The sequence below is a fragment of the Camelus ferus genome, chromosome 9, assembly GCF_009834535.1.
Source record: "Camelus ferus isolate YT-003-E chromosome 9, BCGSAC_Cfer_1.0, whole genome shotgun sequence".
Classification (NCBI taxonomy): domain Eukaryota; kingdom Metazoa; phylum Chordata; class Mammalia; order Artiodactyla; family Camelidae; genus Camelus; species Camelus ferus.
This window is the reverse complement of record NC_045704.1, coordinates 7,442,052-7,464,135: the sequence shown is the minus strand read 5'-3', so window position 1 is coordinate 7,464,135 and position 22,084 is coordinate 7,442,052. Positions and strand designations below refer to the sequence as shown.

The 22,084-nt window shown below is 42.4% G+C and overlaps 2 protein-coding genes across 3 annotated transcripts in view; both read left to right on the top strand.

The window, feature by feature from the left end:
* LOC102523173 (zinc finger protein 211-like) overlaps window positions 1-22,084 on the top strand; it is a 90,903-nt gene that overhangs the window by 9,050 nt on the left and 59,769 nt on the right. The window contains exon 5 of the mRNA XM_032487466.1: window positions 11,957-12,068. The gene's annotated coding sequence lies outside the window, so the exon portion shown is untranslated. The remainder of the gene's footprint in view (window positions 1-11,956; window positions 12,069-22,084) is intronic.
* LOC102522042 (zinc finger and SCAN domain-containing protein 4-like) lies at window positions 11,957-16,816 on the top strand. 2 transcript variants are annotated; one of them, XM_032487474.1, is made up of 4 exons: window positions 11,957-12,068; window positions 15,036-15,538; window positions 15,665-15,839; window positions 15,927-16,816. In XM_032487474.1, the coding sequence occupies exons 2-4, from the start codon at window positions 15,143-15,145 to the stop codon at window positions 16,679-16,681; spliced, it is 1,326 nt and encodes a 441-aa protein (XP_032343365.1). In that variant the 5' UTR covers window positions 11,957-12,068; window positions 15,036-15,142; the 3' UTR covers window positions 16,682-16,816. The 2 variants fall into 2 exon arrangements, with proteins under 2 accessions (XP_032343365.1, XP_006182040.2); XM_006181978.3 differs by lacking the exon at window positions 11,957-12,068 and having other exon boundaries at window positions 12,076-15,538.

Genomic DNA, 22,084 nt, shown 5'->3' with positions numbered 1-22,084 from the left:
GATCTAAATTTTTCTTTCAGACTATTTTGTAGATTATTATTCCAGTAGAGTTGATGTGCAGTATATTAGAAGTGTACAATTTAAATTTTACACCCATGTAAACCCACAAAACCTTCTCATAATCACAATCATGGACATGTCTCGCCCTCGCAGTTTACCTCAGGCCCTTCCTCTCCCCAGGCTTACAGGCCATCAATTATTTACCTTCATTTATAGGGAATTATTTTGTATTTTCTAGAATTTTATATGATTTTTTTCATAAAATATTTACTTCCGGTTTTTTTTTTCTGGTTTCACTTATGGTTCATAATTATTTTGAGATTCTTCAATGATCCTTATATAAGTAGTCGATTCTTTTTATTGCTGAGTAGTATCTTTTCTATACTTATACCATTCATTTATCCATTTCTCTGGTTATAAGAATTTGGGTTACTTCCAGTTTTGGCTACTATAAAGGTGCTAGAACATTTGTGTATATTTCTATGTGTACATATGTAATTTCACTTGTGTTAGTAACTCGGAGAATAATGCCTGAGTCATAGAATAGGTGAGTGTTTAACCTACAGAACTGCCAAACTGTGACCTAAAAATCAACATTTGTTTTTACAGACCTTGCCGGGAGTATGTAAAATGCTTCCACGTACCTGCTAACACTTGGTATGATCAGTCTTTTGAATTTACCCTTTTAGTAAGGAAACAGTTTTAGTTGCATTTCCTTAAGAATTCATGATATTGAGCATTTTTTTTCATGCGTTTGCCATCTGTATATTTTCTTGGTAAAATGTCTTCATATCTTTTGCCTATTTTTTTATGTGGTGGCTATTTCCCATTTCATTAAGAAGTAATCAGCTCATTTTTGTTCCTCATTTTTTTTGTGTTATATACAGTGTAATTAGCACAGATGTCATATACTCATAAATTTAATCTGCATTAAGTGTAGACTTCCATTAATACAGTGAAGTCCTGGTTTGTAGTGTTCTCTAATTTTCCTGATATAAGTACTCTCACCGTGGCCAATTTCAAACTGCCCACATGATATCACTGAACTTGGAGTTGGGAAGAGTTGCCAGAGATACGTCATTACACCATACTTCTCCAGTAGCTACAATAACCTGTAGGACACAGATGATAATAAAAAATAGTAAAATTATTAGAAAGTGATGTTTTGAATATTTAATGAAGGTATAATTGACTTAACTTATAAACTGCCATATTTGGAATGTACATTTTGATGTTTTCTTACATGCACCCTGAAACCAAAATTTTTATTGGAAACAAGATTATCTAATGGCACTTATTCAGTAAATTATTCAATTAAATATTTCAATTTAAGAAACAAAAACAGAGCAGGCAAAATATTTGAAGTGCAGGCAATTCTTGAAGGAAAAAAAAACCAAACAAGATATTTTTCTCACAAAGGGTCAGAAAGAATGCACATTAAATTAAAAGTTGAGATGCAGTTTGCCATTTTATTTTGAAGTCAAAGCTACACTGTTTTCAGTATGAATCCTCTGGAAGTTTGTGTCTTTGTTCTTGCTGACAAAAGCCATAAGCAATCTAACATAATTCATAGTAATTGGGATTCTGTAAAGTGATTGGGGAATTTCAATAAACTTTAAAACTTTCTGAAGGAGCATAGTTATAATTTAAAGTGTTATTAGCTCTAGACAGTCTGAATATTATCACCCATATTTAACAGAGGAGCAGATTTTAGCCCCTAATTTCTAAAGTTATGTAATGTTTTTAAACTAGGGTTTATGGAAATCTCTATCACATTTCAGTTGTCACACTTGGTACATACCATAATAAATCCAATTAGCACTATGTTTGGGGAAGAAAATAGCTGCCTGTTACCCGCCACAGACCCAGGAGCTGGGTCTTGAAGGGCATGTCTCACGAGCTACAATCATGCAGCTGTACTCAGGCATCTAACGGGCCGAAAGAGCGCTATGGGAATGAAACAGCCAGGAAGTCGGATCGAGGGAGTGAGGAGAGATGCTGCTGTGTGTTGGTGAATCCAAAGGTCACTGGAATGTCAACTCATCGTTTACTTTCAGACCAATATGGTTGGGAAGGAAAGCATTTGTGTCACATTTAGCCTCATACTTAATTACATGAACAACGGAGTTAGTAGGTAAAATAATACAATTTAATCAATTAAATGAGAAAATAGAAAGGCCAGAAATCACGTTGGAAGACATATCGAAAAGTATATTTAACCTACAAATCAGATTCAGTACCTTGAAGTGAGAAATGACCAGTTTTGTTTAGGTGTGAGACACCACCGTAGGTGTTAGGTTCCTAGGAGGAATGGCATCTCATGGTGGATTACTGCTTCATTGGTCCCATCTCTCAGACCCCAATACCTCACATGATTCAAATGAACGAGGCTGTTCAGTCTTCACAGGCCAGTACTTTGCTGTTATGTGTATTCTATTCAGTGCCTGTTTCAACAGCCTCTCCACCTACACAGGAACTCAGTACTGTACATCTTTACTCAGTTGTCCACGGGGTACCTCAGAAGTTCAGCCATCACATACAACCTCAGCTGGCAAGAACTTAATTGGATCCAGCTGTCCCCAGGCACCCGAGTAGGGTGCAACATTGATGACACCCCTTGAGGGGACCTGCTAGACACTCATGCAGGACATACAGTCACGGTCGTGCATAGACAGGGCAGGTGGGCTGTTGCCCAGCACAGGCTTCAGCGTCGTGCCACACCAGCAGAATTCTTAGCTTCATCCAGTGTGCCTAAGGGCTGCTGTATTGCTGACGTAGTTAAAAGGCAACTGATTTTGTCAGCTTCCATCAATCTCAAGCAAGCCAAGCCTACTTGGCTTCCAGAGGCAACATATTCTTCATTTACTACTGAGGCTTATTTATGCGCTCACCCAATAATCAGCCCACTTTGGGGCCTTTACAACAGAAGGCCCTAGAGTCAGTTCAGATGGCCAGCCATACAACAGGCACTTCTGGTGCCTCCTGGAGACGTGGGTGGAAGCTCTGGCACCCAACTCCTATGCTTTGTAGAGTCTGGGCCCGTGATGGCAGTGAGTTTCCCAGGGGTTTCTGATGCAGAGTGCTGCCTGTCTCAACTTCACATTACGTGTCATTGAAGTAACAACAGCTGGCAGCTCACCGAGTCCTCTTGAAAAGAAGAGCTCTCACAGGACCTGAACTTGTGATGCTCTGCGCCCAGTAACCCAGTATTTCCTAGGTCATGAGAGCAACACCCCATAAACTCAGCATGACTGTCAAGGCCTTGATACGTGACGGAGCCCAACCTGGATCTCTGGGTGTATCCCGCCTGCAGGAGGAGGTGGCCGCCGCCGTCCTCGGTCTCGTGCCAGATGCCACAGTGCTGAAGGATGGTACACCTCTCCTGGCCACTTGACTGCCTGGGTGTACACTCGGGGTCAACTAAGCAAACAACAGCGGGAGATGCCATACATCATTGACAGTAGTGCCACCAGGATGTGTGATGCAGCTCTCTGGAGGGCTGCAGCTTTTCTTTCTCTAAACGTGACTTCCCTGGAAAAGCTCAGGCCTGAGGGTCAGGAGACGGGCCTAACTCCAGGCAGTCATCTTACTAGAGGACGCCCTGGCCAACAAACAACCCCAGCTACAGTTCTTCAGGGGCTCCTGTGTCATTGCCAATTCTAGTTCTTCAGTGCAGCCAACAGAAACAACAATGTCTCAGTCAAGACTGCTCCCTTCTGGTGAAGAACTTTACTCCAAAGGTATAAATTAAGGTCGTGTACATCTTTGCCCACACCAAGGCTCAGACAGCTGAGACCGAGTTTGGTTCCTAGGGTGATAGATCAGAAAAAATTAAAAAAACTAGAAAAACTTTGTCAGATGTCTTTAGTCTACTGCACTCAGGAAACAGTCATAGAGGAAACTCCGTCCTTGAAGCTTGGGCGGAACACAAAGGGCTTTTCCACTCCTCTGCTGCTCTCAACGTGGTGTCAAGTCAAGGCCCTCTGTGTGAACACCTGTCGTCAGCAATACATCAGAGGGATGCCGTCCCTGGGGGGTCTTGCTGCTACCGTCACTGGAAATCAACATCATCAGGCCGCTGGCCTCTCTGCCAGTGCCACTTGTTATGACTTGACAGTGGTGGCTACCACCAGCCTTCTTATTTGTCCACTGCACTTGATATGCCACTGTTGAAGCTACCATACAGGGCCTCACAAAAAGTCTTCCTTCCTTTCGGAGTTCTAGCTATCATCCATAGTGAACAAAGCTCTCACTCTGCAACAGAGCATTCAATAGACATTTCAGCTTCCCCATCAGTCCCGGGCCGCTGGTCTTACAGAATGCCACAATAGCTGACTTAAACAAGCCTTCTAGGCATGTAAAATAACACCTGATCTTACAAACAGTCTCCCTCCTCCCACTGGACCTCATTTTACAAGAGTCCCAGCCTAGGGCCCTCTACTCCATACCAGATTGCACTGGAGGCACTTAACCTTTCCTTGCCCGGTGCGGTGACGTATCAGGTTTACAAAGATCATTTTGAACTAAGCATGCCTCCTTGTTCCTCCTTTTACTTACCTTTTTTGGTCTCATCCCCATCCTGATGGGGTGGAAGCCAGGCCGAGTCTTGAATTGTTAGTAATGGCCCTCGCACTCTTGAATACCCCCTGGCTATCTGCCTGAGTTATGTCGCACCTTGATAATGTTGATTTGCCCAGCCTGAGCCTTAAGATTTGCCAAATATTCCTGGCTATAATGGGTATTTGATTTCTAGTGCCCATGATAATCTCACTTAGGAAGTAGAGACCATGGCTTCAGGACCCACACCCACAACAGTATGAATAAGCAGAGATGCCAAGGAAGATTAAAATTGGGCTCCTCAGGATCTTGCAGTAAAGAGTGCAGGCTCCCCCAACCACCACGCATACCTGAAATGGGGACATCGCGGGTCCACACCAGGCCCCCAGGGTCAGTGGGCCCTTGGCGACTTGGGTCAGAGCACGCACAGAACCAGTGCTATTGCTAGGCCTTCCGGTTTTCATAGCTTGCCTGTGCCTGCTTTGGATAAGTAATAGCCTGGGCCTGGGACACCACAGGCCGTGTTCAGACCCCACGTGGCCATGCCGTAGCTGCTCGGCTCTATTTTGCCACACTGACACCCTTACTTAAATGGCCTCTTAAACACCACTTCCACAGCTGACCAGTCCTTGGCACCATACTTTTGTTCCCATCTCAGTGGCAAAATTCTGTACAGTTGTATATGCTGTAAGGCTCCCTTTCAGCTGCCTGGCCACGTTGCAGCCCAGTTCAGCTGATCTTAAAGTTTGATTGTCGCACACCCACACTCTATTGATCTATTTGGCTGGCCACCTGTGCAAACCTAAACTTCAGCTGTTCTCTTGCCTTTCCCTTTGAAATACCAGCTCCATCCATGCAGGATGGTCGTTACAACATCCTGACCAAAATTCCTACTAGCAGTAGGGGAGGATATATTTCAGTGGTAAAGCACACATTTAGCATGCAAGAGGTCATGGGCTCAATCCCTAGTACCTCCCTTAAATAAATAAATAAGCCTAATTATTTGGAGTCAGATTTGTTCTTCCCTGTTACAGTACAGCTACATGCGTATCATTAATTTATTTTCAATAAAGTTGCCAAAGTAATTCAAAAGTGAAAGAATAACATTTTCAACAAATTATTCTGAAAAACTATTATATTCTCATGCATAAAAATAAAAAGGAACCTTAATCCATCCCTCAAAATACTCACAAGTGAGGCAGGGGAGCATAGCTCAGTGGTACAGCGTGTACTTAGCAGGCATGAGGTCCTGGGTGCGATCCCCAGTACCTCAATCAAAAAACTAAATAAATAAGTAAACCTAATTACCTCCCCTTGCAAAAAAAAATTTTTTTAAACTTAATTACCTCCCAACCAAAAATAAATTTTAAAATATTCCCGAGTGAACTCAAAATGGATCATAGATCTTAATATAAGATTAAAAATACATATATTTTATTAAATATATCTTAAATATAACATAGGAATATAACATAGGACATTTATAGCATGTCATAAATATAACAAATATAACATGCTTTAGGCCAAGATTTCTTACACAGGAAAAAAAACAAACCATAAAAGAAAAGTATGATAAACTAGACTTTAATAAAATTAAAATTTCTTACAGTTCAAAAGATATTAAGACTCACAGACATAGAAAAGAAACGTATGGTTACTGGGGGGGAAAAGGGAGTGTGTAGGGGTAAATTGGGAGTTCAGGATTTGCCAATACTACTGACTATATACGAAGTAGATAAACAGTATGGCCCTGTATAGCACAGGGAACTATATTCAATATCTTATGAAAAAGAATATGACAAGGAGTATATATGTATATGTATAACTGAATCACTATGCTGTACACCAGAAATGAACACACTGTAAACTGACTATACTTCATTAAAAAAAAAAGACACTGTTAAGAAAAAAAAAATCTGTCTACAGCCTAAGAGAAAATATTTGCAAAACCTATACTTGATACACAGCAGATATCCAGAATATGTAACAAGATAAACAACACTACTAAAAAATAGGCAAATCATTTGAACACGTATTTCACTAAAGATGGTGTATGAATCGTAAATAAGCACAGTAAGTTCACCACTATTAATATTTAAGGAAATACAAACAAGAACCATAGTGAGATCCCACTGCACACTTATTTTGATGGGTAACATTAAAAGACCGACCAATTCCTAGCTGTTGAAGGTGTGAGGAAACCTGGAACTCATACATGGCTGGTTGGAGTGCAAAATAATAAAAATAAATGTAGAAGACACCGGCAGTAAATGAAGTTAGTCATCCACTCACCATGTGACATAATGTGATTCCTAAGTATAACCACAAGAGAAATGGAAAAAAGTAAAAATTTTTAGAAAGAGAAAAGGAAACCTGTGTCCACAGAAATACTTGAACATATGCGCAGGTTCCCAGCAGGTTTATTCTTCAAAGCCAAAAACTGGATAACAAAAACAAACATCCAGCCACAATGAATGTTAAGAAATTATGTTATATTTATAAATGGAAGACTCCCCATCAATATGAAAGAATAGATTACTGACACAAGGGGGAAAAGAACCCATCAATTTCAAAGCATTACAGTGAGTATGGATGTGTGCATCATCTTTATCAACAACTGCCTTAGAAAGACCAAAAGCCCTCCTACTGAGATTGGATGCCAGCATCTAGCAGGAAAACGGAAGGAAGCCCGGGATATAGTCCTGGGTGCCCAGTTCGGATGGGCCACCCCAGGCGATAGAACTGAAGATGTGCTCCTCATCTTGAGAAAGGCTGGGACCCAGGACCCCGTGCTGCAGTGCTTGCACCTGGGCAAGTGGCTGCTCCAGCAGCAAAACACAAAGAAACCATAACAGGCTGAAAATAGCTGCCTGCACGTGCAGCCGGGGCAAATTATAAAGAATGAAGTACAAAAACGGCCAAAACCCAACTGCCACTTTTGAGGTTCCAGGAGCAAGAGCAGGGTACTTGCAGCATGATCCCTGCAAACAGCACCCCCAAGGGGGTGAGCAGACCACCTAAGCCACCCCTCCGACCGGACCCACTGATCTGCCCCTACCCCCCACCCCCTACCAGGGAAGGAGCAAGGGCATCTGTTGCTTGTTCTCACTCCCTTGTGCCACAGCACAAGTCCCAGTAAAGCCTTGCCTCAATTTCTTATCCGATCTCTTATCAAATTCTCTTGATTAAAAACTCCAAAAAAAAAAAAAAGAAACCCTAATAACAAGTAAATAAATAGATCTAATTACCCCCCCCCCAGCAAAAAAAAGTTGGGGAGGGTATAGCTCAGTGGTAAAGCACTTCCTTAGCATGCACGAGGTCCTGGGTTCAATCCCCAGTACATCCATTAAGAAATAATAAATAAAAAATCCAACTACCTGAGTAGGTAATCTCTGAGCTGTACTAAATGGCTAGATTGAGGGCCACTGGGAGGCAGGAGAGAGCCTTCCAATTCACATGGGGTGAGAGTGGGGGCTCTTCCACCCAAATATCATTCTCCCTTTCCCTCTGTGCTGTCTCAGACCCCATCCCACCCCCTCACCATTTCCTGGTTTGGACTCTTGCCTTCCTGCATTCATTTCTCTGCCATGCCCACCAGCCTCTACACAGATGCCCTCAGGCAACATCTTGGTGCCCCAGACAAAAGTCACCTGTGCCTCTGTATTCTTGTCCCCTGACTCACCCACACGCGTCGTCCTGCCTCATCCCTGAACTCCTGCCACCTCTCCCACATGCTTCAGAGTCCAGCAGCTTAAGGATCTCAGGTCCACACCTGACTTAGGCTACTGAGTAGCCCCCACACCCCCTCCATGTCTGCTGCCAGGTCATCACATATTTTTCCCCTCTTTCAGACACTACTTGGATCCAGATCTTGGTGCCTCTACTTCCATTTTCTTTTTAAAATTTATTACTTATTCATTTAGTTAGTTGGTTTGGGGGGCAGTAATTAGGTTTTTATTTATTTATTTTTTAACAGAGGTACAGGGGATGGAACGCAGGACCTCATGCATGCTAAGCATGTGCTGTACCACTGAGCTGTTACCCTCCCCCTCCCCATTTTCTTTATGTTTTTCTACAACTAGCATTTAATAGCAATGGGTATTCACCTCTGTTTCAGAGGCATAAAGCAGAGAAAATCCCTTCCCACAGGCAGGTCACAACCTTTGCTTTTTCATGCTTTCTATTTCATTCTCCGACCTTTTGTTGTTGAGATGTCATCTTCAGTCTGACCATCGGACTAGTTCAGTCTTTAAATACCCCCATCCTCCTATTTATTCTATCTAGTCCTTTCCCTTTTCTTGGCATTGGGGGGGGTAGGTAATTAGGTTTATTTATTTATTTTTACTGGAGGTACTGGGGATTGAACCTAGGACCTTGTGAATGCTAGACCCTTCCCCCATCCCAGTCCTTTCTTTATAAACATTTTCTGTAACAAGCATTTTCCCAGATTTTTTAAGCATATCTTCTTGCTCCTATGGCCTTTGTCTTTCCTCATCTCCTGGATTATATCACCCTCTTATTTTAATTTCTTTGTACTTTTTTTCCAGTTCTTTATTCCATATAGTGTGTGAGGCTGACCATGCTGTTCTGAGACTGCCCTTCTTCTTTCATACCTAATTCCTTTGCCCTGGTTGTATGAGTTGCTCTGTATGTGTGTGGAGGAAAGGTCAGGGTCAGGCCAGGTGCCCTGGCAGATGCAAGAGTGTGAAATGAGGAGATGGGGACCAGGAAGGGAGCCCAGCTCCACCCCACTAGGAGACCAGGCTTATCTATTTTCATCTTAACTTGGCCAGTGTGGAGGCATCTGCTAAGCTGTCATCCATCACAAAGGTCTGTGGGGTGAGAGGGGATGGCCTGACAGCCCAGGGGCAGTGGATCTGCCTGACCTCGCCTCAAACCCTGTTGCCCAGATATCACTGTCTCTTCCAGCACCACAGTCTGAAGGTGGTACAGGAAGGTGGTGGCTGTCCCGAGGCCATGTCGGTGGTAACTGAAACCGCTTTTCTTTAACTCTTCCTTACCACAGCTTTGGACCTTCATCCAGGCAGGTCTGCAGTGACCTTGATTCCCCTCATGTTTTGGAACCGGACTCTGTGAATTGCCATCATCTGTGTTTCTCTCTAACTTCTAATTTCTCTACTGCAATTTGGGGATATAATCAGCAGCCTTTGCAAGATTGCCATCTCTCCTGGACCCTGAAACTATCTTTATTTTTTTAATTCTTATTTTTTTTATTTAAGTGTAGTCATTTTACAATGTTAGTTTCAGGTGTACAGCAAGGTGATTTAATTATACATATGCATACATATTTTTTTTCAGACTCTTTTCCATTACAGCTCATTACAAGAAATTGTGCTATATAGACAGTAGGTCCCTGTTGTTTATCTCTTTTATATATAGTAGTGTGTATTTGTTAATCTCAAACTCCTAATATATCCCTCCCCTGTCTTTCCACCCTGGTAACCATACTTTGTTTTCTATGTCCATGAGTCTATTTCTGGTTTGTAAATAAAATTTGTATTTTTTTTTTTTAGATTCCATATATAAATCATACTATATGATACTCTTTCTCTGTCTAACTCACCCGAGGCTGGGTTGAGGTTTCCATTCTATAAATCCTTCTGCCTTCCCAGCAGCTGCCACATTAGATTAGTCCATACTCTCTCATACCTGGAATATTCATTTCAAATTGACACATAGTAGGACCTGCTGAGTGCTGAGCTGTGTGTAAACCACTGGGAATACTGTGCTGAACACAGTAGAAAAAAAATTCCTGTCTATGGAGGCTGACAGACAATAAACAAGACAAGCAAGGAGAAGAGAGATTTTGTCTGATGGAGATCAGTACAATGGGGAAAATGCAGCTGAGAGGGTAGAGACAGATTGATCAGGGCCGGGGTGGGGAGGTGCTGAGCTTTAGAAAGTGATCAGGAGTTGTTTGGATAAAGAGCTGGAATGAATTCATGGAGAGCTGAGGTTTGTTCTTCTCCCAGGGAGGGAAGGGGGAGAAAGGCCCAGGGTAGGGGTGCAGCTGCTAGGTTCTGGGCCAGCCCGGGCCAGCGAGGGTGGAGCAGCGCAAGCAAAGGGGCAGGAGGAGGAGCTGAGGTGGTTAGGACCCCAGAGCCAGGTCAGCAGGGCCTCCTGGTCACTGTCAGGACACAGTGTGTCCATGATGTTCGCGGTGTGGGCAGAGGACACCACCATTCTCCACACCTTCTCCCATCTGGAGGGAGGTAAGAACAAAACAGAGTAAACGTATAAATTCTAAGGGCAAGTGATGGACATTTTACGTACATTGAGTCCGATGGCAAAAAAGACCTTGCACTTTGTATGGCTTGGTTTTCTTGTCAGTTTCACATTTCTGCTAATTCACATTTATTGCATTTTGTGAAATTGTGAGTCCATGGGGAGCAGGGATGCTCTTTACAGAGGCAGTCTGAGCTTTGCTCTAAGTGACTCGCAGCCACTGGGGGGTTTCCAGTGAAGAGAGACCTGTCCAGACTCAGTTACAACAGGGTCCCTGTGACAGCTGCTTTGAGAAAGAGACGTGTGTGTGGGAGGAGGGGAGGCCAGGTAAGAGCTGACCTCATTAATCCAGGGGAGGGATGATGGTGCCTGGGCAGTGGAGGGGTGAAAAGTGGTTTGATTCTGGATATAACTTGAAAGTAGATGGCAGTTAGTGTCAGGACGGCTGCAAAAGCCCCTTCTCTCAAAAAAACTCAAACAACAACTCCATCTGCTTCCCTAACTCTTCTCTCGTCTTCTGGGTGGTCACTCACTCCACTATGAGTCAAGAAACAGAAGTGTTGAGTTTTCCTGAAACCTATTCCTCCTGCTTTCCCTCTGGTGTGTACAGGACCCTCGACTCCCAGCCAGACCTTCAAACCAGGAGGCTTCGACCATTTTAACCCCCTCCTCTTCCTCAGTCCCCATAAGTCCATCAAACGTCATACACTTTCTTGACATAAAATAAGCACTGCTTTTTCCCTTCCCATGAAATGATCTTAGTTTCAGCCCCTGTGATTTGTTGGACTAGGAATCCCTCCTTTGGGGTCCCGGGGCACCCTCTGACTCACCAACCCCAGACTGGCACAGGAGGAGAGAACACTAGTTTTGTTCTCTGCTTCACTCATAATCCACAAATCTTGGAAAATTGTAAAGTGTTAGCAAGTCTGTTTAAGAGTCACTTAGGAGAAAATTAGACCAGAACATATGTGAGACTAAACTTCATATCCCTGCTTGTAAGTGTTGTTACATTTCACTGCAGAAACGTGAGTGTGTTTGGTTATGGGGAGCTGAAGCTGGAGGAAGATTCCAACAGGGATCCATCCCATCAACAGGCAGGTTTTATCCAATCAGGTCTTTAAATGCATTACTGTCCCAGGCTTTTTTTAAAAAGGGAGGAGTCTGGGGAAGGCACATCAGATGAACCCAGTGTGGGAAGCCAGTCGCCCAGCAGCTCAGCCTTCAGCCCAGGACTACCCAGTTTGAAGTTCAGTCTTCTCAAGGAGGTGAGTTTCCTGAACAAAAGGACCATGTCCAGTTTCATGTATGTGAGTGTGCATGCACGTGTATGTGGGCATAGCTACGGGGAGAGAATTCCTAGGGTCACAGATATGCTGTCTCTTGGGCGTGGGGGATGGTCTATTGTGACAGCCGCTCCGGCTGTACAAAACCTGGCCTGACTGAAGGAGATGTCTCCCAGGACAGTCTGTTTGTATGGCTTTGTGGTCTTGTTAATTTTATGTTTTAGTAATTCATTTTTACTGCAGCTTGTGAAAGTATAGGTCCGTGGCCAAATGAGGTTGAAATTTAAAGAGTGCATGTCAGTGAGTTAGCAAACTTTTACTGAGTGCTTACCGTGTGCCAGCGAATGCTCCGTGTGCTTCACATACATTAACTTTTTAGCTTCCATGGCAGTTCTGAGCTGGATGTCCTTGGCAATCACAGCCCCCATGACAAAGATGTAGGCCTCCTGGGTAATGTGTCTGGGGTCACAGAGCTTGTAAATGCCAGGCTCCAGATTAAGAACGTGGGCAGTGGGTTGGTGGGAGGATTGTGTTTGGTTTTTTTATTGAGATGTAATTGACATATAACATTGTACTCATTTCAGATGTAGGACACAATGATTCAATATATCCATGTATTGTGAAATGATCACCACAATAAGTCTAGTTAAGATCCATGGGAGGGGGTGGGTATAGCTCAGTGGTAGAGTGTCCTGGGTTCAGTCCCCAGTACCTCTATTAAATAAATAAATAAGTAAATCCCCGCCCCTCCCCACCCCCCCAAAAAAAATCCATTGGCATGGATAATTACATTTCTTTTTCTTGTGAAAATTTTTAATACGGTGATTTCAAATTCCAAGGCCTTAGCCATAATCGTGCTTCTCAGTTTTGTCTGTGTGAAACTGCACATCTGTATGTGTGACCATGCGGTCTGTGTGTGCCTGGGGTACAGAAAGAAAAGTCATGAGGAGGCCCAGATGAAAGAGGAGTTGTGAATTCTACAGAAAGAAAAAAAGAGAGAGAGAGACCGCCTACCGTCCTGGCTGTAGATAACCATCCGCAACAGCTCTGGGGGGGTGGCGGGGTGGGGGTGAGAACAGGCCCAGGCAAAGCCTGTGGAGACCGGAAGGGGCCTGGTGTTTCCCCCTGAGAGCTGGAGAGAGCCCTGGCAGGAATGCAGTGGGACAGTGGAGCGTGACCTGAGCAGATTAGCATTTTAGAAAGGTTGACGGGATAAGTGTGGTAAGTGGGTGAGGCAACCATGTGTTCAGTTTTCTCCTAAACCGTTTTTGGTAGGATCATCTTTGCCTCCTTGGTTGATGAGATCAAGGTGACCCGTCTGATCACATCACTGGGGAGGTTGGCACAAAGCATGAAGTGAATGAATCAACTAACAGAAACTAATTAGGTATTTGAGTGCCCACAAATCAATCCCAACAGACACCCACATTTTCTGATTCTGTGGCATGGCATTTGCTCTTTAAAAAAAATGCAAATCTTTGAAATGTTACCTATATATAAAAAAAGAAAAGAACACAAAAACAGAGCAATGATACAGAAAGAGGATTAAACCTTTTATCTATTTGACATCCCGAGGGGTGTGCCTGTGGCTGCCCAGATAATGTGATTTGCAGTCAGAAATCGATATTGAGTAATGCAAACTCAGTTTCACCCCTGAATCCTACATTCCAGCGGAAAAGGACAGATAGAAGAAACAGGTCAATATAAAATTATAACTTTGATAAAAAGCAGTGAAGCAAGGACGACTGCTTTTCATAAGGAAGTGTAATTGTTTATGTAAAAAGAAAGACAGTAGAGGTGAAGGTAAAGGGAACGTATTGTTGGGCTGACATGCTGTAGCTGGGGTGGTTCTGCAGATGTTTGTGTCTGATGCAGGGGTTTCCATCCCAGGATGGGATCATGAGTGTGGATTTCAGCCTGTCCTATTTCATTCACTGTATCATCAACTTTTAAAATAATATTTTGCCTTCTTACAATGACTGAAGGAACATCCTTGTCTTAGATCATTGCCTTCATTCAGTTACATCATGTCCAATTACCATTTAAGACCCCATTGACTCTTTAAAATGGAACATTTTTTATTGAAGTGTAATTTACATACAGAAAAATGAAAAAGTGTAAGCATATGGCTTAGTGGATTTTTATAGAGAATCAATCCTGTGTAACTACCTCCAAGATCAAGAGGTCCAGCCAAAACTGAATGTACAGTTTCCCAGGCACTCTTTGGTCCCAGGCAAGCAGGGATGGGCTCTCCATATGTACCTATCCCAGTATCTACTCTTATCTCCAAAATTGTAACCAACATCCTAAATAATGTTGATAATTTGTACACTTTCCGAAGAACGTAAGTGGAAATAAGTGGAGTGTATCACTCGGTGCCTGGATTATTCCATTTCGCACTGTGTTTTGTGGTTATCCCATGCTGTTGCATGAGGAAGTTCATTCATTCTCTGCTGTCAAATGTGCCTCTACATCAATTGAATATAATCTGTCCCCATTGAATGTTGGACACGTGGATTGTTTACAGAGTGGGAATATTATGAATTACATTGATATAAACATTCTTGTATATGTCTTTGATGCACATGAGTATATTTTTCTGTTGAGTATATGCCAAGGAGTAAACTTGATGATTCACAAGGAATGCATAAATATGAATTTAGTAGATACCAGTCAAAATATTTCCAAATTGAGTACTCAGGAGCAGTGATTGAGAGTTCCAGGTGCTCCAGTCCATGCCAATGCCAACTCTATTTGATTTTAGACATACTGGTAGATATTTTGCAGCATGTTATTATAGTTTTATTTTGCATTTCTGGAATGATTAATGAGGTTGCACTTTTCTTCATTTATTCACTAAATGTCTAGTAGAAATCAATCACGAACTCAACTGAACCTGGATTTTGTTTTCAATAATACCAATGCTGTAATTAATTCTCTTATTTCAAGCTTACAGTCTTTAAACCTCCACCAGTTCTTGAAACAGATCCCCTGAGAAACAAGTTAGTAGAGATTGAATCCCTGAAGTTGTGTCTTTCTGAGACTTCTTGTTAAGAATGGCTTCACAGCCTAGAATCTCCTTTCAAGGTGAACCATCTGGGAATGATCGTGGGTCAGGAAATTTAGACCTTAAACCCAGTCAAGGATCTGCCATCCATGAAGGAGAGGAGAACTCTGAATTCCCAGGCACTCAGCTCAGCTTATTTCAAAACAGCAATAACTCATGTGCAAGGCAGGAGCTGCAAAGACTCTATAAATTATTTCACTCATGGCTGCAGCCAGAAAAACACAGCAAAAATGAAATTATTTCTCAGTTGGTCCTGGGACAGTTTCTGATCAGTGGCCACTGCAGTGACAGGTCTGTTTTACAAGAGAAATGGAATGCAAGTGGCAGAAACCTGCAGAAATTCATGGAAGATGTGACTGACGATGGCATGAAGCCACCTGGCTTAGTAAGTAGAGGGTTCTGGCCGCTGGGATTGGGGGCGGAGGGGTGCAAGGAATATGCAGTCTGTTGGAGTTACCTAGAAGTAGAGGAAGAAGAGTTATTACAGATAGTAATCAAGCTTTGTTTACAGGTCCATGTCCACATGCAGGGACAGGAAGCCCTCTTTTCTGAAAATATGCCCTTAAGGGAAGTCATCGTTCACTTCACAAAACACTTGTTGACAGGAACCCCAGTGGGAGAGAATGTGGGGACACCTTTCTGGACTCCCCAAGGTACTTCCGTGGAAACAGGGCAGAGAGAGAAGGGTAAGTCCGGGTAGCAGGGGTGCTCTGTGTGGACTTGGCCTCGGGTACAGCTGCACTGAGTCACTTTCTCTCCACACCCCCCACCAGGAAATGAAGATAAAGAAAATGGTGGCAATGTTTCTTCGAAAACCTGTCAAGCAAATGACAGTATTACTAGTCAAAGTGATCAGACACCTTTCCTACTCATTGTCCAAGAAGAGAACTGTCCTCGGCTGGAAGAAGGGGGTGTTTCTCTGGAGAATCCACTCTGCTCCAGAAGAGCAGGTCCAGGCACCTCCAGGTCCCAGGAAGGGTCCCTGAAAGGACCCTCTTATGAAGATGTCCTTCTGGAGGAACCAGGCTTTCTCTCTGGGCCAGACCAGGTCACCCTGGAGCCTGTTCCTGCCCATCGGAGCACTGAGGGAAAGTCTGCTTGCGAGGAACAACGAAAAGGATTCCACGGAGTCCAAAAAGCATACAAATGTGAGGACTGTCCCAAGGTCTTTAGGTACTTCTCTCGGTTAAAAGTTCATCAGAGGAGACACCGGAATGAGAGGACATTTGTTTGTGCCGAGTGCAACAAAGGCTTCTTCCAGGCATCAGACCTGCGTGTGCATCAGAAGACCCACACCGGAGAGAAGCCTTTCCTATGCAGCACGTGCAAAGCGGCCTTCAGCCACAAAACCAACCTGCGGGCTCATGAGAGAATCCACACGGGGGAGAAGCCCTATGCGTGTCCCCTTTGCCGGAGAAGCTACCGCCAGTCATCCACCTACCACCGCCACCTGAGGACGCACCGGAAGGTTGCCCTCAGGAGTGTCCCCTCCATGCCACAAGCTTCCTTGGCCACAGCCCTAATGTAATGTCTATAAATCTGTATGCTAGGATGTTTATTTCCAGAGTTCTTCTCTATTTAGAATATACTTTATAATTTCCTGATTGTACTTTCCATTTATTGCTTCACCCCAATAAAACGTAAATTTAAGGACCACAGGGAATTTCTCAGTTTTGTTTATTGAAGTATCTCAGGAGCCTAGAAAAGTGGCTGACTCACTTCAAATAACCAATAGATAGCTGTTGAATAAATGAATGAATGTGTAACGTTGGTGATTATTCTTTAAAATGTAAGCATGTGCCCCATGTGGGAAGACAATGAGTTCCAGCCCCAGGACATGCACACGCGCTCCGTGGCCCAGTCAGTCTTCCCTTGTCTGCTGCCCATCCTCTGTCCATGCCCTGTAGATCTAGTGCAGCCACAGGTGCTTGAAAAGGTGGGGTGGAGAGATGGAAATCAGAAATAGGCCTTAAGAGGAGAAGAGAGGAGTTAATAAAACTGTTTTCACTTGGGAAAAATGGTATATATCGTACATATTTTTAATGTGAATTAAGGTCACATTGTACCTTTAAAAGATTTTTTTTATTTTGTTTTTGTTTTGGAGGTGGGAAGTAATTAGTTTTTTTAAATTTATTTACTTATTTATTATTTCTTAATGGAAGTACTGGGGATTGAACCCGGGAACTTGTGCATGCTAGGCCGGAGCTCCACCACGTAGCTGTATTCCCCCCACTAAAAAAATTTCTTATTTCGCACATATATTTCTTACCTGAATATGAAGAAAATTACATTTATTTGTTACTTAGAACTAAGACTTTCATATCCATGACCTCATCTCACCTTTACACATACTCTGAAATACGCAAGTCAGTCCTTATCCTTTTATTCAGAGAAGAAAACTGAGCCTTGTTGAGGAAGGGGGTAAAAATCACATAATTTGTGATAAAGTAAGATTTGAACCCACGTCTTGTGCCTCCAACTCTCATTTCAGATTTCACAGTTAATCAAAGCGGTCTAAATTAAACTTTTACAACTTTTTGTTAACATCACATATTCATAAATTTTGGTGAGATACTCAGGTATGTTAAAAAACACAGTTGTAGCCCTCAAGATGTTTAATATCCAGTGAAAGGGGACAGTCAGTAAACCAACAACTGCAATACTGTGACATGTGTTGTATGGTTGTCACAAGCTAATACCTTGTTTGTTTAATTCTTTTTTGCAACTCATAGCTCAGTGTGAAATTTTCATAAAGTACCTCATTTCTTCCAATTCGGGGAAGGCATTAAATACAAATCATAGCATAGTGATTTCAAACTCATGCAAAATATTTTGTTTGGTGATAACAATGAGATTAAGGAATAATTCAAGCGTTGAGGAGGGTTGATAATTTCCCAGTCCTTCACTGGGCACTATTTTGGTGAATGCAGATTATTAGGCAGCCAGCTTTCACTTTATGTACCAAAATATTCCAAGACCAAATAAAAATTATGTTTAATTAAAAAAAAAGACGTCTCTGAAGAAAGGGACCCTTTATATTTAAATAACATGTAATCATTTCTTTAAATCACTAGAAATATAATAGATAAATTGGACCTAAGTCTGGCGACTGAAAGTTGCAGAATGCAGTTTTATTAACAAATAACCAGAAAAGTCACATGTTTACAATTCATTCCTCCCAGTAGATGGAGCATGTAAGTGTAGGGAGAACTTATTTGCGGGACCAGTTTGGAGGGCACTTTGGAGAGAAAGGATTCTGTATGCAGCCAAGGCAAAAGCAGGTGTGCCAGTTATCTGGAACACATTAGTGAGCTGGTTTCCACTAGGAAACTGGTAAGGATTAATCTCACTGAGAAACTGGAAGGTGCTGTGGACAAATGGCTTGAATCCTGGAACAAGGCACTCTGCAGGGTAAACTGTGACCCTTCTCTGGTTTCTGTCACTGCATCCATAGAAGGGAGAACTATTGGGCTGCAGACAAGGATCCACTGTGTGGAGAATCCCATTTATCCATCCTCTTTCCTGGGCTGCCTCCAAGTGTTTTGCTCTTGTGAATACTCCTGCAAATGCTTCTTGTATTAGAGATGGCTTTTCTTTGGAAAGACCTCTGCGAGGTGGGTTCTCAGATAACAGCAAATATATATATATTATATAATAATAATTATGTATATAAATTATATATCTATTTGGACTCTGCCTGGTTTCTTGGCACAGAGTGCCAAAAACCCTTGTATTTTCCTAAGAGATAAGAGTACCAGGAGCATCTTTTGTTCTAAAATTGGGTCTTTGACCCTGTTTCCTGACACAGAGCACCTAAATCTTTTGAAACTTCCTGGGTGAAAGGAGTGTCTTTTGTTTTAATGAGGTGATGTTGGTGGGGCTCCTGGTTGGCTTCAGGATGGGGACTGATCACCAGAAAGGCCAAACTGGGATTTGAAGCTTGGAGATTTCAGCCCACCTCCCATCCTCCAGGAAGGGGAGAGGGACTGGATATTGAGTTAATAGTGGCTTGTGCTTCCTTAAGTTCAGGGTTTGGAGAATCTTCTTGGTTGGAGAATACACCTAGGTGCCAGGTGGATGGCACACCTCAACTCTTCAGGGAGAGAAGCTTCTGTGCCAGACCCCTCCCGATCTCTCCCTGTGTACCTCGTCATCTGGCTGCTCATTGTCTGTATTCCTTATCATGTCCTTGAAGATATAATAAACTGGCTAAGTAAGTATTACCCTGGGTACTATGAACTGTTCTAGCAAATGATCAAATTCCAGAAGAGCAGTCATAGGAACCTCAGATCTGTAGCCAAATCAGACAGAAGTTGTAGGTAACCTGGGAACCTACTATTTGCGGTTGGCATCTGAAGTTGGGGGCTGTCTTTTGGGACTGAGCCCTCAACCTGAGGGATTTGTGCTAACTCCAGTTAGAATCAGATTTCATTGAATTGTAGGCCACCCAGTTCATGTCCTAAAGAATTGGTTGATGTGAGAAAAAAGACACAATTCTGGTGTCAGAAATGTTGAGTGTTGTTAATTCAAAAAGATACATTAAAAAAAAGATACATGCACCCCAATGTTCATAGAAGCATTATTTACAATAGCGAAGATATGGAAGCAACGTAAGTGTCCATCAACAGATCAATGGATAAAGAAGATGTGAGATAGATAGTTATACACACACATATATATATAAATACACATATACAATGTATATATATGCACTTGTATATATTATATACTTGTATATATTATATACTATATTCCATATACACACACAGTGGAATATTACTATCATAGAATACTACTCGGGTCATGAAAAAGAATAAAATTCTGTCATTTGCAACAATATGGGTGGACCTACAAAGTATTATTCTTAGTGAAATAAAACAGAGAAAGACAAATATTCTTGTTATCATTTATATGTGGAACCTAAAAAAGAAATCAAATGAATGTATATGAAAAAACAGAAACAGACTCCCCGATGCAGAGAACAAACTAGTGTTACCAGTGGAAAGGGGTGGCGTAGGGATGAGATGGGGAAGGAGATTAAGAGATACAAACCAGTATGTATTAAATGAATAGGCAGCAGATATATTGCACAGCACAGGGAAATATAGCCATTATTTTCTAATAACTTTAAATAGAGTATAAGCTATAAAATATCAAATCACTATTGTATTGAATCACACCTGAAACTAATATAATATTGTAAATCAACTATATTTCAATTAAAAACGTGTTGAGTGTGGCAGCAGTGTGAGTAAAGGAGAAACACAAGTATTTCTCCAATACCTGGGGGCAAAGTTTTCAGAGGGTTTTTTACCCGTTACAACACCATTAGAAATGTAAAAGGTCCTGAATGTCTATGTCTTCTGAAACACCCAGTATTGTTGTTAGTTAGTTAGGTATACGGGGGCACTGGGCAGACAGGAGGAGGAGAGGAAGGATGGTCCGGAAGATGGCATTGTGCCTGCCTCCAGCATGAAAGGACTTTACTTCTAAATGAGTGCCAGCAAAAATCCCAGTTAGAACCAGATAGTCACAACCGCGCTGCAGGGAAAAAACAGCTTTCTGGACACGTCCAATGTAACGTAACTCACATTGTGGTTCAGGCGCCCCCCTTGGGTTTTTCTGGTATACCATGAGTAAGGACACACGCAAAGGAAACAGACATGACTAGGCATTCCAGGGGCAAGAGCCATCAACCAGTCAAAAGACCGCCTCTAAGCGAGAGTATAAGGGAAAGACCAAACAAAGCCCACCACTTCCCCCCCGGGTCAGCCTGCCTCCCGTTCTTGGAGGTGTGCTTTTCCTTTTCTAAACAAATCTTTTAAAATCCTCGATACACAACGCATTGTCTCCTGATTGTAAACTTACCTTTGGGATGTGACAAGAACTGGGGTCTTTACCTTTTGGGGTAAAATTGTGAATGGTCTGACTTTAATACCTGGTCCTTGGGTACAGTTTATTGGTATCAGCAAGTAAGATAAAGAATTAAAAAAAAAAAACACCTCTTTCTTTCCCACCTTCTACTTAGCCAATATGCTTGGATTTTGCAGGTCAAATGCACAGTTGACAGTTCTCCCTGACACACCAGCTACATGTCTGACTCTACTTGGCATCATACAGGCACTGAAATCACAAATAGAATGAGTGCCTGGCCTCTACCCAGCTCCAAACCCAGTGATCATATGCAGAGTTCAACAATACAAAGGTGGGTCCCCACTGGTTCCCTCCTGCCCAATTTGACTGAGGTGGAGATTCAGCTGTGAGTCCAGATTAGCACATTTTGGGAGTTTCTGCTTATAAATTGGGGATTTATCTTTGCAGTTGCCATCTGTTTATTCCAACTGGAATATCCCTTACAGTCATGAATCTATTTTCCTCTTTAAGATATTTATTTATACTTGAAAAATGAATTCATTAAAATATTTAAGAATGCTTATGTGTAGGAGCCTTGTGCCCTGGGTTTGATGTAAACCCAAACAAGGCTCAAAGTAGGAATAGGAGAATTATTCCAATGACTTTGAGGAAGGGGTAGGGATTCCCAGAAATTGGGCCACTGCCCACTTTTTGACCTTTCACAGTCAGCCTCAAAACTGTCATGGAGCTTTTGGGTGTGTCATTCAACGTGCTAATACATTACAATGTGTAAAATGAAGCTCAACTGGAGGTTCAACCTCCTGCCATCTTGGGCCTCCATGTCTATTGGGAGTTGGCTTCTCCACCATCTTGGTGCTAAGTTCTGTGTCATTCCTTTAATGGCTGTGTCCTGCTCCTTTCCTTCCTGTCTCACATCCATGTTGCTGCAAATGGCATTATCTTATTATTTTTTATGGCTGAGTAGTATTCCATTGTATAAATATACCACAACTTCTTTATCCAATCATCTGTAAGTGGGCATTTAGATTGTTTCCATGTCTCAGCTACTGTAAGTAGT

Excerpts from the sequence above, each read along its gene's own strand:
- LOC102522042 (XM_032487474.1), top strand. The coding sequence starts at position 15,143 with ATGGCTTCACAGCCTAGAATCTCCTTTCAAGGTGAACCATCTGGGAAT. Across the intron at positions 15,539-15,664 it reads GCATGAAGCCACCTGGCTTA|GTCCATGTCCACATGCAGGG; the intron begins GTAAGTAGAGGG and ends CTTTGTTTACAG. Across the intron at positions 15,840-15,926 it reads AACAGGGCAGAGAGAGAAGG|GAAATGAAGATAAAGAAAAT; the intron begins GTAAGTCCGGGT and ends ACCCCCCACCAG.